A 15,970-nucleotide genomic window follows, 5' to 3' on the forward strand; every position below is an offset into this window, starting at 1 on the left:
AATTATTTTTTTCCAATCAATTCAGAGTAAGTATTTTGTTGTTCCAACCCAAAACACACCCGGTGTTTGCTCAACGACTCGATTAATATGAACTTTTATCACCGACAGCGATTTTCCGATCGCCTTTTCGCGAACACGTGCTGCACTCCTCCGGGCTTCCGTAACTGTGCAAAAATATGTCAGCGCCCGTGTCGGACGGGCTGAGCGAGAAAGCAGCAGCGGCGAGACAGTGTCAAGAAAACCGAGAGCTTTAATAAAAAGCGTCGGAGAGAGAAAAAACACGAGGAGAGAGAGAGAGACGGAGACCCAGTTACACGTTTCGCCGCACAGGCGTTATCGGAACAGTCGGTGCAGAGCACAGCCAGGTATCACAGTGTACTAGTCTGTATTGCAGTTCTTAAATGCATATGCGACGGGAGAGCATGTTCGGGGTGCTGCTGCTCCTGCGTTTTTTGTTTTTTTTTTAATGCAGATTATTCTCACAAGCGTGCACGTTATTTCCTGTCGGTAGAATGACTAGATTTCGGGAACGTGGCGGCTAAACACAGTGACTATCGGCGTCTCTTAGTTCCGGGACGTGTGGGAGTGTGTGTGACTCTGAGTGTGTCTGGGGGGTGCAGGGTGTTTCATATGCATGCACTCTGAGTGTTTAGGGGGAGGGTGTGGGTGTGTGTGTGTGTGTGTGTGTCATGGGGGTGCAAAGTAAGTTGCATTGTGTACAAAGATGTACCCAGACAGCATGATAGGGTCTTGGCACAGCGATGGAAATAAGACTCCTATTGCACAGCAGTTTCACCCATTCCAGGTTTTGCTATGAGCTTGATCAGCCCCTGTGTGTATGAGGGAACCAGCTCAGGGTGTGTCTGATTAAACTCCTAGTGAAACCAGGAGTGGATCACACTGCTGTGCCCCGGGGGAGACTTATCACAGAACTATAACAGCCATCCGGTCTCTACTCAAGCGTGCTACACATGGAGGTCCCAGATGTTTTGCCCAGTATCTTAATCTATTCTTCATGTTGTGTGTGTGTTTTTAAATCTCATTAGTGCAGCCCCTGTGCTCTATGCTCAGTGGCGCCGCCCTGCTGTGTGCTTGGAGACACTGCGGAAGGAGCCTGGTGGACGGGGTTCGGCTGCTCAGCGAGGTCCACAGTCTAGCTCGGGGACGCCTGTCCATGGACTCTGAGAGTGTGGGGGCCCCCCGAGCGGGGCTGAAGAGCGGGGAGACCCTCATCACCGAGGGCAAGGCTGACATCATCTTCCCCAGCGCCAATGAGGTCTTCTACAACCCAGTGCAAGAGTTCAACAGAGACCTGACGTGAGTGTGGAGCAGGGCTGGGGCAGGCGTAGAGTCTCTGAATAAAGTGAAGCCGTCCCGAGTGAAACCATATCTGAGGTGTAACTCGAGACCTTGGAGATATTCCAGGGGATTCTCTCTATCAAAAGGAGGCTGTGTGGTCCAGTGGTTAAAGAAAAGGGCTTGTAACCAGGAGGTCCCCGGTTCCACCTCAGCCACTGACTCATTGTGTGACCCTGAGCAAGTCACTTCACCTCCTTGTGCTCCGTCTTTCGGGTGAGACGTAATTGTAAGTGACTCTGCAGCTGATGCATAGTTCACACACCCTAGTCTCTGTAAGTCGCCTTGGATAAAGGCGTCTGCTAAATAAACAAATAATAATAATAATAATAATAATAATAATAATAATAATAATAATCAACCGCCTTTCAGTCCTCAGATTTTCATTTCTTATGTCTTGAACCACAATCGCAGCCGTGATACGCAGCTGCTAATGATAGAACGAGCTGCGGATTTTCTTTGTAAGTTTTTTTAGGTTTAAGAAAATATTATGTCTAAGAATCATCTTGAATTGCATTTAAGAAAAATTATGAACTTACACAATTCTTAAGAAGTTTCCATGATGACTAAGATAAGAATTTTCGAAAAGAAAGCTGCTTTGTGGATTCCAGCCTTGGTCCAGTGCCATTGAAGCACAAGCACAGCAAATTACAAACACAATTACAGTGCGATTTCTCTTCTCAGGTGTGTTCAGTGGGTGTGATTTCTCTTCTCAGGTGTGCTCAGTGGGTGTGATTTCTCAGGTGTGCTCAGTGGGTGTGATTTCTCAGGTGTGCTCAGTGGGTGTGATTTCTCTTCTCAGGTGTGCTCAGTGGGTGTGATTTCTCTTCTCAGGTGTGCTCAGTGGGTGTGATTTCTCAGGTGTGCTCAGTGGGTGTGGTTTCTCTTCTCAGGTGTGCTCAGTGGGTGTGGTTTCTCTTCTCAGGTGTGCTCAGTGGGTGTGATTTCTCAGGTGTGCTCAGTGGGTGTGATTTCTCTTCTCAGGTGTGCTCAGTGGGTGTGATTTCTCAGGTGTGCTCAGTGGGTGTGATTTCTCTTCTCAGGTGTGCTCAGTGGGTGTGATTTCTCTTCTCAGGTGTGCTCAGTGGGTGTGATTTCTCAGGTGTGCTCAGTGGGTGTGGTTTCTCTTCTCAGGTGTGCTCAGTGGGTGTGGTTTCTCTTCTCAGGTGTGCTCAGTGGGTGTGATTTCTCTTCTCAGGTGTGCTCAGTGGGTGTGGTTTCTCTTCTCAGGTGTCAGTGGGTGTGGTTTCTCTTCTCAGGTGTGCTCAGTGGGTGTGATTTCTCTTCTCAGGTGTGCTCAGTGGGTGTGGTTTCTCTTCTCCTCAGGTGGGCTCAGTGGGTGTGATTTCTCAGGTGTGCTCAGTGGGTGTGATTTCTCTTCTCAGGTGTGCTCAGTGGGTGTGATTTCTCAGGTGTGCTCAGTGGGTGTGATTTCTCTTCTCAGGTGTGCTCAGTGGGTGTGATTTCTCTTCTCAGGTGTGCTCAGTGGGTGTGATTTCTCAGGTGTGCTCAGTGGGTGTGATTTCTCTTCTCAGGTGTGCTCAGTGGGTGTGATTTCTCTTCTCAGGTGTGTTCAGTGGGTGTGATTTCTCTTCTCAGGTGTGCTCAGTGGGTGTGATTTCTCAGGTGTGCTCAGTGGGTGTGATTTCTCTTCTCAGGTGTGTTCAGTGGGTGTGATTTCTCTTCTCAGGTGTGCTCAGTGGGTGTGGTTTCTCTTCTCAGGTGTGCTCAGTGGGTGTGATTTCTCTTCTCAGGTGTGCTCAGTGGGTGTGATTTCTCTTCTCAGGTGTGCTCAGTGGGTGTGATTTCTCTTCTCAGGTGTGCTCAGTGGGTGTGATTTCTCAGGTGTGCTCAGTGGGTGTGATTTCTCTTCTCAGGTGTGCTCAGTGGGTGTGGTTTCTCTTCTCAGGTGTGCTCAGTGGGTGTGATTTCTCTTCTCAGGTGTCAGTGGGTGTGGTTTCTCTTCTCAGGTGTGCTCAGTGGGTGTGATTTCTCTTCTCAGGTGTGCTCAGTGGGTGTGGTTTCTCTTCTCCTCAGGTGGGCTCAGTGGGTGTGATTTCTCTTCTCAGGTGTGCTCAGTGGGTGTGATTTCTCAGGTGTGCTCAGTGGGTGTGATTTCTCTTCTCAGGTGTGCTCAGTGGGTGTGGTTTCTCTTCTCAGGTGTGCTCAGTGGGTGTGATTTCTCTTCTCAGGTGTGCTCAGTGGGTGTGGTTTCTCAGGTGTGCTCAGTGGGTGTGATTTCTCTTCTCAGGTGTGTTCAGTGGGTGTGGTTTCTCTTCTCAGGTGTGCTCAGTGGGTGTGATTTCTCTTCTCAGGTGTGCTCAGTGGGTGTGATTTATCTTCTCAGGTGTGATTTCTCTTCTCAGGTGTGCTCAGTGGGTGTGATTTCTCTTCTCAGGTGTGCTCAGTGGGTGTGGTTTCTCTTCTCAGGTGTGCTCAGTGGGTGTGATTTCTCTTCTCAGGTGTGCTCAGTGTGTGTGATTTCTCTTCTCAGGTGTGCTCAGTGGGTGTGGTTTCTCTTCTCAGGTGTGCTCAGTGGGTGTGATTTCTCTTCTCAGGTGGGCTCAGTGGGTGTGATTTCTCTTCTCAGGTGGGCTCAGTGGGTGTGGTTTCTCTTCTCAGGTGTGCTCAGTGGGTGTGATTTCTCTTCTCAGGTGTGCTCAGTGGGTGTGATTTCTCTTCTCAGGTGTGCTCAGTGGGTGTGATTTCTCTTCTCAGGTGTGCTCAGTGGGTGTGATTTCTCTTCTCAGGTGTGCTCAGTGGATGTGATTTCTCTTCTCAGGTGTGCTCAGTGGGTGTGATTTCTCTTCTCAGGTGTGCTCAGTGGGTGTGATTTCTCTTCTCAGGTGTGCTCAGTGGGTGTGATTTCTCTTCTCAGGTGTGCTCAGTGGGTGTGATTTCTCAGGTGTGCTCAGTGGGTGTGATTTCTCTTCTCAGGTGTGCTCAGTGGGTGTGGTTTCTCTTCTCAGGTGTGCTCAGTGGGTGTGATTTCTCTTCTCAGGTGTGCTCAGTGGGTGTGATTTCTCAGGTGTGCTCAGTGGGTGTGGTTTCTCTTCTCAGGTGTGCTCAGTGGGTGTGGTTTCTCTTCTCAGGTGTGCTCAGTGGGTGTGGTTTCTCTTCTCAGGTGTGCTCAGTGGGTGTGGTTTCTCTTCTCAGGTGTGCTGTGCTCACAGAGTTTGCTCGGCAGCAGCTGGACGCTAAAGGAATCCGCCTGGAGGTCCCGGGGGAGGAGGAGGGAGCGGTCAGCCCGTCGGAGAGCGAGCCCGGCCAGGACAGAGAGGCTGAGCGCTCGCCGGACACTCCGACCGGTCACTGTGAGGAAGCGCAGAGCCGGGAGAGAGAGAGGACTGCTCGTGTGGGGGAGTGCTGTGAGGTGGGGGCTGCGAGACAGACTGGAGCTGTGAGGGACAGAGCTGGGCTGGGCTGGGCAGGTCAGGGCAGGTCAGGGCAGGTCAGGGCAGGGCTGGGCACACCTGTGACTGCAGTTTGAATTCAGTGCAATCACAATGCAGCTGTGTCTGTAGTTGAGCCTTGGCACAGCTGTGTGATGGTGATTGTAATGTAGCTTTGAATCGAGCTAGCACGAACATATTGTTTTAAATCTCGCAAGCGGGTTATTCAGAATAAACACAGTAAGCATGTTAATGAGGGGAGCTGCTTATGCTGCTTTTTAGTGTAATTGTAATTGTAATTGTAATTGACCCCGGGTCTGCCCTGAACAGCTCTACGTTTGTATTGGTGTGTATTAAATGAACAGTGTTGGGGCTGTGGTGGAATGTAAACCCCGGAGTGGAGTGCGGTGGATTGGATCACCTCTCTCCCTGTCTCTCTGTGCAGGAGGGGCTCCGGATCCTGGAGGGTTTGTGTTATCCCCTGAACAGCTCTACGTTTGTATTGGTGTATATTAAATGAACAGTGTTGGGGCTGTAAACCCCGGAGTGGAGTGCGGTGGATTGGATCACCTCTCTCCCTGTCTCTCTGTGCAGGAGGGGCTCCGGATCCTGGAGGGTTTGTGTTATCCCCTGAACAGCTCTACGTTTGTATTGGTGTATATTAAATGAACAGTGTTGGGGCTGTAAACCCCGGAGTGGAGTGCGGTGGATTGGATCACCTCTCTCCCTGTCTCTCTGTGCAGGAGGGGCTCCGGATCCTGGAGGGTTTGGCCGCGTCGGGTCTTCGCTCCATCCGATTCGCCAAGGAGGTGCCAGGGATCCGCAGCGTGACGGCCAACGACTTCTCAGCGCGGGCCGTGGAGCTGATTAAGAGAAACGTGGAGCACAACGAGGTGCAGGAGCTCGTCACTCCCAGCCACGCTGACGCCAGGTACACGGGGACACACGCAGACGCTGACACGCACACGCTGACACGCACACACTGACACACACACACACACGCACACACACACACACACGCACACACTGACACACACACACACACACACACACTGACACACACACACACACACACACACTGACACACACACACACACACTGACACACACACACACACGCACACACTGACACACACACACACACACACTGACACGCACACACACACACACATCATGTGTTTTGTTTCTTTGTTTGTAATCGTCACGTCTCTCTGTTCCCTCCATCCTCTCCCAGCATGCTCCTGTACGCGGCGCGCGGGAAGAAGGATCGCTATGATGTCATCGACCTGGACCCCTACGGAAGCCCCGCCCAGTTCCTGGACGCGGCCGTGCAAGCCGTGAGCGAGGGAGGCGAGTGTGGAGACACGGGGACACGGGGACGATAGTGCTGCACACTGCAGACACTGTCAGCAAGTTTAGAGGCTACTGGCGAACCGTCTGTCTAGTGATTGAGCAATTCCAGTCCTGTGTGTGACCTGCTCTCTCTCCCCTCCTCCCCCCTCTTTCTCTCCTCCTCTCCCCTCCTCTCTCCGCTGCAGGGCTCCTGTGTGTGACCTGCACTGACATGGCTGTGATGGCTGGTAACAGTGCGGAGACCTGCTACAGCAAATACGGCTCCATCTCCACCAAGGCACGCTTCTGCCACGAGATGGTGAGAGCCACTGTTTATTATTTATTTATTTCTTAGCAGATGCCCTTATCCAGGGCGACTTACAATTGTTACAAGATATCACATTATTTTTTTTACATACAATTCCCCATTTATACAGTTGGGTTTTTACTGGAGCAATCTAGGTAAAGTACCTTGCTCAAGGGTACAGCAGCAGTGTCCCCCACCTGGGATTGAACCCACGACCCTCCGGTCAAGAGTCCAGAGCCCTAAACACTACTCCACACTGCTGCCCTTATACAGCTGCAGTGTTTCCCCAGTGTGAGCTTTTACACATGAATCTGTAGGGCTGCTGTGTGTAACTGTGTGCTGTCTGTGTCTCTCTCTCTCTCTCTCTGTCTGTCTCTCTCTCTCTCTCTCTCTCTGTCTCTGTCTCTCTGTCTCTCTCTCTCTCTCTCTCTGTCTGTCTCTCTGTCTGTGTCTCTCTCTCTGTCTCTCTGTCTGTCTCTCTCTCTCTCTCTCTCTCTCTCTCTCTCTCTGTCTCTCTGTCTGTCTCTCTCTCTCTCTCTGTCTGTGTGTCTCCCAGGCCCTGCGGATCATCCTGCACAGTCTGGACCAGCGAGCGAACTGCTACCAGCGCTACATCCAGCCCCTGCTGTGCGTCAGCGTGGACTTCTACATCCGAGTGTTTGTGAGGGTGTTCACCAGCCAGGCACAGGTCAAGAACTCCGCCAGGTACTGTGTGGACAGAGTCCCGAACCCCAGCTCTGTCTGTCTCTGTCGAGTGTTTGTGAGGGTGTTCACCAGCCAGGCACAGGTCAAGAACTCCGCCAGGTACTGTGTGGACAGAGTCCTGAACCCCAGCTCTGTCTGTCTCTGTCGAGTGTTTGTGAGGGTGTTCACCAGCCAGGCACAGGTCAAGAACTCCGCCAGGTACTGTGTGGACAGAGTCCCGAACCCCAGCTCTGTCTGTCTCTGTCGAGTGTTTGTGAGGGTGTTCACCAGCCAGGCACAGGTCAAGAACTCCGCCAGGTACTGTGTGGACAGAGTCCCGAACCCCAGCTCTGTCTGTCTCTGTCGGCAGGCTCTGGTGTCAAACCGTGTTCTTGTATCAGTGCTGTGCAGTGCTGTGTTTACAATGTGCGTCTCTCTCTCTCCCCCTCTCTCTGTCTCTCTCCCCCTCCTCCTCTCCTCTCTCTGTCTCCCCCTCTCCTCTCTCTCCCCCCTCTCTCTCCCCCCTCTCTCTCCCCTCTCTCTCTCCTCTCTCCCCCTCTCCTCTCCCCCTCTCCTCTCCTCTCTCTGTCTCCCCCTCTCTCCCCCTCTCCTCTCCTCTCTCCCTCTCTCTCCCCCTCCCTCTCTCTCTCCCCCCCTCTCTCTCCCCCCTCTCTCTCTCCCCCTCTCCTCTCCTCTCTCTGTCTCCCCCCCTCTCTCTCTCCCCTCTCCTCTCCTCTCTCCAGTAAGCAGGCTCTGGTGTATAATTGTGTTGGCTGTGGCACCTTCCACCTGCAGAGAATGGGCAAGAGGATCACCCAGGGAAACCAGTAAGCATACCATACTGGGAATCAGTCACACACCCTACTGGAAGCCAGTAACACTGACCAGTCACACACTCTACTGGAAACCAGTAACACTGACCAGTCACACACCCTGCTGGAAACCAGTCACACTGACCAGTCACACACTCTACTGGAAGCCAGTAACACTGACCAGTCACACACTCTACTGGAAGCCAGTAACACTGACCAGTCACACACTCTACTGGAAACCAGTAACACTGACCAGTCACACACTCTGCTGGAAACCAGTAACACTGACCAGTCACACACCCTGCTGGAAACCAGTAACACTGACCAGTCACACACCCTGCTGGAAACCAGTCACACTGAGCAGTCACACACCCTACTGGAAACCAGTCACACTGAGCAGTCACACACTCTACTGGAAACCAGTAACACTGACCAGTCACACACTCTGCTGGAAACCAGTAACACTGACCAGTCACACACCCTGCTGGAAACCAGTAACACTGACCAGTCACACACCCTGCTGGAAACCAGTCACACTGAGCAGTCACACACCCTACTGGAAACCAGTCACACTGAGCAGTCACACACTCTACTGGAAACCAGTAACACTGACCAGTCACACACCCTGCTGGAAACCAGTCACACTGACCAGTCACACACCCTGCTGGAAACCAGTCACACTGACCAGTCACACACCCTGCTGGAAACCAGTCACACTGACCAGTCACACACTCTACTGGAAACCAGTCACACACCCTGCTGGAAACCAGTCACACTGACCAGTCACACACCCTGCTGGAAACCAGTCACACTGAGCAGTCACACACCCTACTGGAAACCAGTCACACTGAGCAGTCACACACCCTGCTGGAAACCAGTCACACTGAGCAGTCACACACCCTGCTGGAAACCAGTCACACTGAGCAGTCACACACCCTGCTGGAAACCAGTCACACTGACCAGTCACACACCCTGCTGGAAACCAGTCACACTGACCAGTCACACACCCTGCTGGAAACCAGTCACACTGAGCAGTCACACACCCTGCTGGAAACCAGTCACACTGAGCAGTCACACTCCCAGTGCCTTGCCTCCTGCACTGCGACTCCACTGCACCGCCACGCTGCTTTGGGTTATTCTGGGAAGCACAGCTAAAGGAAACAGACAAGTAACTCATTCAACAAGCAGCACGCTGCACTTAGATGTTAGATTATATCTTCTCTCTCTCGCTCGCTCGCTCTCTCTCTCTCAGTATGAAGTATTCGGCTGCCATCGGCCCCCCTGTCGGACCCTCCTGTGAGCACTGCGGACAGAGACACCAGGTGAGGGGGGGGACGGGACTCTTCATTCTGAGCCTGAACTGTCTTTGTGTGTGTCTCAGTGTGTGTGTCTGTCTCTGTGCATGTGTGTGTCTCTGTGTGTGTCTGTCTCTGTGTCTCTTTCTGTGTGTGTGTGTGTGTGTGTCTCTCTGTCTGTCTCTGTGCGTGTGTGTGTCTCTGTGTGTGTCTGTCTCTGTGTGTGTGTGTGTCTCTGTCTCTGTGTGCGTGTGTGTGTCTCCTGTGTGTCGTGTGTCTCTGTGTCTCTCTCTCTGTCTCTGTGTGTTGTCTAGGCCGGGGGTCAGGTGTAATTGTAATTGTGTACTTGGTAATTGTTTGCAGGTGTAGTTGACACGTGACCCGTCTGCTGTTCTCTGTTTCCCTCTCCTTACCCCCTCCCCTTTCTCTCCCCCTCTAGCTGGGGGGTCCCCTGTGGGCCGAGCCCCTTCATGACCTGGGCTTCGTCGAGAGGGTGCTGTCGGGGGTGTCGAGGAACCCCAAGAGATTCGCAACCAGCTCCCGAATCCAGGGGGTGCTGAGCATGGCGACCGAGGTGAGAGGTGTGGGGTAACGAATCCTGAACGAAAAACCACAGCGCTGAACAACAACCACTGAACAACACCCACCACTGAACAACACCCACCACTGAACAACACCCACCACTGAGCAACACCCACCACTGAGCACCACCCACCACTGAACAACACCCACCACTGAACACCAACCACCACTGAACAACACCCACCACTGAACAACACCCACCACTGAACAACACCAACCACTGAACACCCACCACTGAACAACACCCACCACTGAACAACAACCACTGAACAACACCCACCACTGAACAACACCCACCACTGAACAACACCCACCACTGAACACCACCCACCACTGAGCACCACCCACCACTGAACAACACCCACCACTGAACAACACCCACCACTGAACACCAACCACCACTGAACACCACCCACCACTGAGCACCACCCACCACTGAACACCACCCACCACTGAACACCACCCACCACTGAGCACCACCCACCACTGAACAACACCCCCCACTGAACACCACCCACCACTGAGCACCACCCACCACTGAGCACCACCCACCACTGAACAACACCAACCACTGAACACCACCCACCACTGAACAACACCCACCACTGAACACCACCCACCACTGAACACCCACCACTGAACAACACCAACCACTGAACACCAACCACCACTGAACACCAACCACCACTGAACAACACCAACCACTGAACAACACCCACCACTGAACAACACCAACCACTGAACACCAACCACTGAGCACCAACCACTGAGCACCACCCACCACTGAACAACACCCACCACTGAGCACCACCCACCACTGAGCACCACCCACCACTGAGCACCACCCACCACTGAGCAACACCAACCACTGAACAACACCAACCACTGAACACCAACCACTGAACACCACCCACCACTGAACAACACCAACCACTGAACACCAACCACCACTGAACACCACCCACCACTGAACACCACCCACCACTGAACAACACCCACCACTGAACACCACCCACCACTGAACACCACCCACCACTGAACACCACCCACCACTGAACACCACCCACCACTGAGCACCACCCACCACTGAACAACACCCACCACTGAACAACACCAACCACTGAACACCAACCACCACTGAACACCAACCACCACTGAACAACACCAACCACTGAACAACACCCACCACTGAACAACACCCACCACTGAGCACCAACCACTGAGCACCACCCACCACTGAACAACACCCACCACTGAGCACCACCCACCACTGAGCACCACCCACCACTGAGCACCACCCACCACTGAACAACACCCACCACTGAACACCCACCACTGAACAACACCCACCACTGAACACCCACCACTGAGCAACACCCACCACTGAGCAACACCCACCACTGAACACCACCCACCACTGAACACCACCCACCACTGAACAACACCCACCACTGAACAACACCCACCACTGAACAACACCCACCACTGAACACCAACCACTGAGCACCACCCACCACTGAACAACACCCACCACTGAACAACACCCACCACTGAACAACACCCACCACTGAACACCAACCACCACTGAACAACACCAACCACTGAACAACACCCACCACTGAACAACACCCACCACTGAACAACACCCACCACTGAACAACACCCACCACTGAACAACACCAACCACTGAACAACACCAACCACTGAACACCAACCACCACTGAGCAACACCCACCACTGAACAACACCCACCACTGAACAACACCAACCACTGAACACCAACCACCACTGAACACCAACCACCACTGAACAACACCAACCACTACTGAACAACACCCACCACTGAACACCAACCACTGAGCACCACCCACCACTGAACAACACCCACCACTGAACAACACCAACCACTGAACACCAACCACCACTGAACAACACCAACCACTGAACACCAACCACTGAGCACCACCCACCACTGAACAACACCCACCACTGAACACCACCCACCACTGAACACCACGCACCACTGAACAACACCCACCACTGAACACCACCCACTGAACACCAACCACCACTGAACAACACCCACCACTGAACAACACCCACCACTGAACACCACCCACCACTGAACACCACCCACTGAACACCAACCACCACTGAACACCACCCACCACTGAACACCACCCACCACTGAACAACACCCACCACTGAACAACCACCACTGAACACCACCCACCACTGAACACCACCCACCACTGAACAACACCCACCACTGAACACCACCCACCACTGAACACCACCCACCACTGAACACCACCCACCACTGAACACCACCCACCACTGAACACCACCCACCACTGAACACCACCCACCACTGAACACCACCCACCACTGAACACCCACCACTGAACAACACCCACCACTGAACACCACCCACCACTGAACACCAACCACTGAGCAACACCCACTGAGCAACACCCACCACTGAACACCACCCACCACTGAACACCACCCACCACTGAACACCACCCACCACTGAACACCACCCACCACTGAACACCACCCACCACTGAGCAACACCCACCACTGAACAACACCCACCACTGAACACCACCCACCACTGAACAACACCCACCACTGAACACCAACCACTGAGCAACACCCACTGAGCAACACCCACCACTGAACACCACCCACCACTGAACACCACCCACTGAACACCACCCACCACTGAACACCACCCACCACTGAGCACCACCCACCACTGAACACCACCCACCACTGAACACCACCCACCACTGAACACCACCCACCACTGAACACCACCCACCACTGAACACCACCCACCACTGAACACCACCCACCACTGAGCACCACCCACCACTGAACACCACCCACCACTGAACACCCACCACTGAACAACACCCACCACTGAACACCACCCACCACTGAACACCCACCACTGAACAACACCCACCACTGAACACCAACCACTGAGCAACACCCACTGAGCAACACCCACCACTGAACACCACCCACCACTGAACACCAACCACTGAACAACACCCACCACTGAACAACACCCACCACTGAGCACCACCCACCACTGAACAACACCCACCACTGAACACCAACCACTGAGCAACACCCACTGAGCAACACCCACCACTGAACAACACCAACCACTGAACACCAACCACTGAGCAACACCCACTGAGCAACACCCACCACTGAACACCACCCACCACTGAGCACCACCCACCACTGAGCACCACCCACCACTGAGCACCACCCACCACTGAACACCACCCACCACTGAGCAACACCCACCACTGAGCACCACCCACCACTGAACACCACCCACCACTGAACACCAACCATTGAACAACACCCACCACTGAACACCAACCACCACTGAACAACACCCACCACTGAACACCACCCACCACTGAACACCACCCACCACTGAACACCACCCACCACTGAACACCACCCACCACTGAGCAACACCCACCACTGAACACCACCCACCACTGAACACCCACCACTGAACAACACCCACCACTGAACAACACCCACCACTGAACAACACCCACCACTGAGCACCACCCACCACTGAGCACCACCCACCACTGAACACCCACCACTGAACAACACCCACCACTGAACAACACCCACCACTGAACACCACCCACCACTGAGCACCACCCACCACTGAACAACACCCACCACTGAGCTATAACACTCTTGCACTAACCCTCACTTACAGTACGTGGCTGTGTTTGTGTTTCAGGAGCTGCCGGATGTCCCCCTGTACTACACCCTGGATGCCCTGAGCAGCACCATCCACTGCAACACCCCCTCCCTGCTGCAGGCCAGGTAACTACCCCTACCCCATCTTCTACCCCATCCCCTACCCCATCCCCTTCACCTACCCATCCCCATCCCCTTCACCTACCCCTACCCCATCCCCTTCAGCTATTCCCTACCCCATCCACCCTCTCACTCCCCTCCTCTCTCTCCTCAGGTCTGCGTTCCTGCACGCTGGGTTCAGGGTCTCTCTCTCTCACGCCTGTAAGAACGCCCTGAAGACAGACGCCCCCCCCAGTGCAGTCTGGGACATCATGAGATGCTGGGTATGTTGGGGGGTCGACAGATTGTGTGTTGCGTGCGTGTGTGTCAGTGTGTGTCAGTGTGTGTGTGGGTGTCATTGTATCTCAGTGTTTGTTTGTTTGTTTGTGTTTCAGGAGAAGAAGAACCCAGTAAAGAGAGAGAAGCTCTCTGAGACGAGCCCAGCCTTCCACATCCTGTCTACTGAGCCCACGTGAGTCCTCCTCCCCCCTCCCCCCCTCCCCCTCCCCCCTCCCCCCCTCCCCCCCTCCCCCCCTCCCCCTCCCCCCTCCCCCCCTCCTCTCACCCCCCCACCCCTCACCCCAGCTTGTTTTTAGCAGTGTGTTGTGAGTTCAGACAGCCAGTCTAATTCCTTGATTGTGAGCCGTCGCACTGTGCTGTTATTGAGCTAGCCAATGGGATGGCTGCAGTGTGCCGATCTAGCCAGTGAGAATCAGGAGGCTGCACTGAAGGCTGCTCCCTGTGTCCAGTCTACAGGCCTGCTTCGATATCCGGGAAGACGCCAATCCCAAATCCCGGAAGCAGCATCTGAAACGATTCCAGGAGAACCCCGAAGCCAACTGGGGACCCAAGGCCCGGGCGAAAGCAGGGTGAGTGAGGGAGAGGGGGAGAGAGGGAGTGAGGGGGAGCGCTGGGGAGCTGCACTGTGCTGTAACGCTGTCTGTCTGTCTGTCAGGGGCGGGATCTCCGTGGCTCTGGAAGAACGAAGGAAGCAGCTTCAGAACAAGAGGAAGAATCGCAGTGAAGAGACCAAACAACTCAAGAGCTATCCCTGCAAGAAACTGAGACAGGTGAGGAGAGCGCTGCCACGCAGCACAGCACAGCACAGCACAGCACAGCGTAGCACAGCACAACATAGCACAGCACTGACACACAGCAGAGCACAGCGCTGACACACAGCACAGCACTGACGCACAGCGCTGACACACAGCAGAGCACAGCACAGCGCTGACACACAGCGCAGCACAGCGCTGACACACAGCGCAGCACAGCACAGCGCAGCGCTGACACACAGCGCAGCGCAGCACAGCACAGCGCTGACGCACAGCACTGACACACAGCACAGCACTGACACGCAGCACAGCACAGCGCTGACACACAGCACAGCGCTGACACACAGCACAGACGCACAACACAGCGCTGACACGTAGCACAGCACAGCACTGACACACGGCACAGCGCTGACACAACACCGCACAGCGCTCACTCACAACACTGACGCACAGCACTGCACAGCACAGTGCAGCACTGACACACAGCACAGCACAGACATACTCACACACACGGACACATAGCACAGACACTGACACTGACACTCCCACTGCACTCCACCCAGTCCAGTCAGTGAGTCACTTCAACACTGTTCCAGCGTCTCCTCTCTCTCTGTCCGTCTCCAGGGGACCTGCGTTCTAGGGGAGGAGTGCCACTACTCTCACGAGCAGAAGAAAGAGGGAGAGGAGGAGGAGGAGGATGGAGGAGAGAAGATGGAGTGACCTGCGCAGTGACTGAAATACATTTTTTGTTTCCTCTTTAGTCCCGACCGGCTGTTATTTTGTGCGCTTGTATTCCTGTAACATGACAAACAAATAAACATGTAAAAAAAAAACCTCAGTGTGCCTCGGACCCGGAGCCACGTGCTGCAGCAGCTCCGTATCACCGCTGGACCTCTGTCTCCGGGGGCAACGGAAACCGGGTTCTGTGAAACTGCATGTGTGCATCCTAACGTCTTACAAGATACAAGCACGCATAGCTGTGTGTGTGTCATTGTGTGTATATATACACATATCGCAGTTGAAGTGTTGGTAATAATTCAATGAAGTAAAAGGCCAGTGATTCATGTTTTAGTGCTAAAATAGAAAAAAAGTCTCTCTTACTTTGGGCTTCCTGGCTGCTTGGAGCTCAGTCGTGTGGGGGTTTAACAGGGATCACAGCGGGGTGTTTTTCTATCAGCAGCACGTGTAACTCTCTTTTGGGGAGCCAGGCATGGCTCCTTTATATACCGCAGTGTGAGTTTTTTTGGCCGCTGGGTTAGCTAATCCACATGGTGGTCTAAAGGAGCCATGTGTGGCTCCTCCAAATGCCT

The 15,970-nt window shown here is 53.8% G+C and overlaps 1 protein-coding gene across 1 annotated transcript; it reads left to right on the forward strand.

Annotated features, from left to right (window-relative positions):
• The first annotated feature begins 129 nt into the window (after positions 1 to 129).
• LOC117401987 (tRNA (guanine(26)-N(2))-dimethyltransferase) lies at positions 130 to 15,543 on the forward strand. Its single transcript, XM_059007984.1, has 16 exons — positions 130 to 365; positions 1,047 to 1,317; positions 4,513 to 4,729; positions 5,492 to 5,679; positions 5,982 to 6,097; positions 6,286 to 6,398; positions 6,943 to 7,091; positions 7,814 to 7,897; positions 9,135 to 9,204; positions 9,617 to 9,751; positions 13,550 to 13,635; positions 13,784 to 13,892; positions 14,004 to 14,080; positions 14,358 to 14,477; positions 14,564 to 14,678; positions 15,285 to 15,543. The coding sequence occupies exons 2-16, from the start codon at positions 1,064 to 1,066 to the stop codon at positions 15,378 to 15,380; spliced, it is 1,929 nt and encodes a 642-aa protein (XP_058863967.1). The 5' UTR covers positions 130 to 365; positions 1,047 to 1,063; the 3' UTR covers positions 15,381 to 15,543.
• Positions 15,544 to 15,970: the final 427 nt, after the last annotated feature.

Source organism: Acipenser ruthenus, chromosome 36, assembly GCF_902713425.1.
Source record: "Acipenser ruthenus chromosome 36, fAciRut3.2 maternal haplotype, whole genome shotgun sequence".
Classification (NCBI taxonomy): domain Eukaryota; kingdom Metazoa; phylum Chordata; class Actinopteri; order Acipenseriformes; family Acipenseridae; genus Acipenser; species Acipenser ruthenus.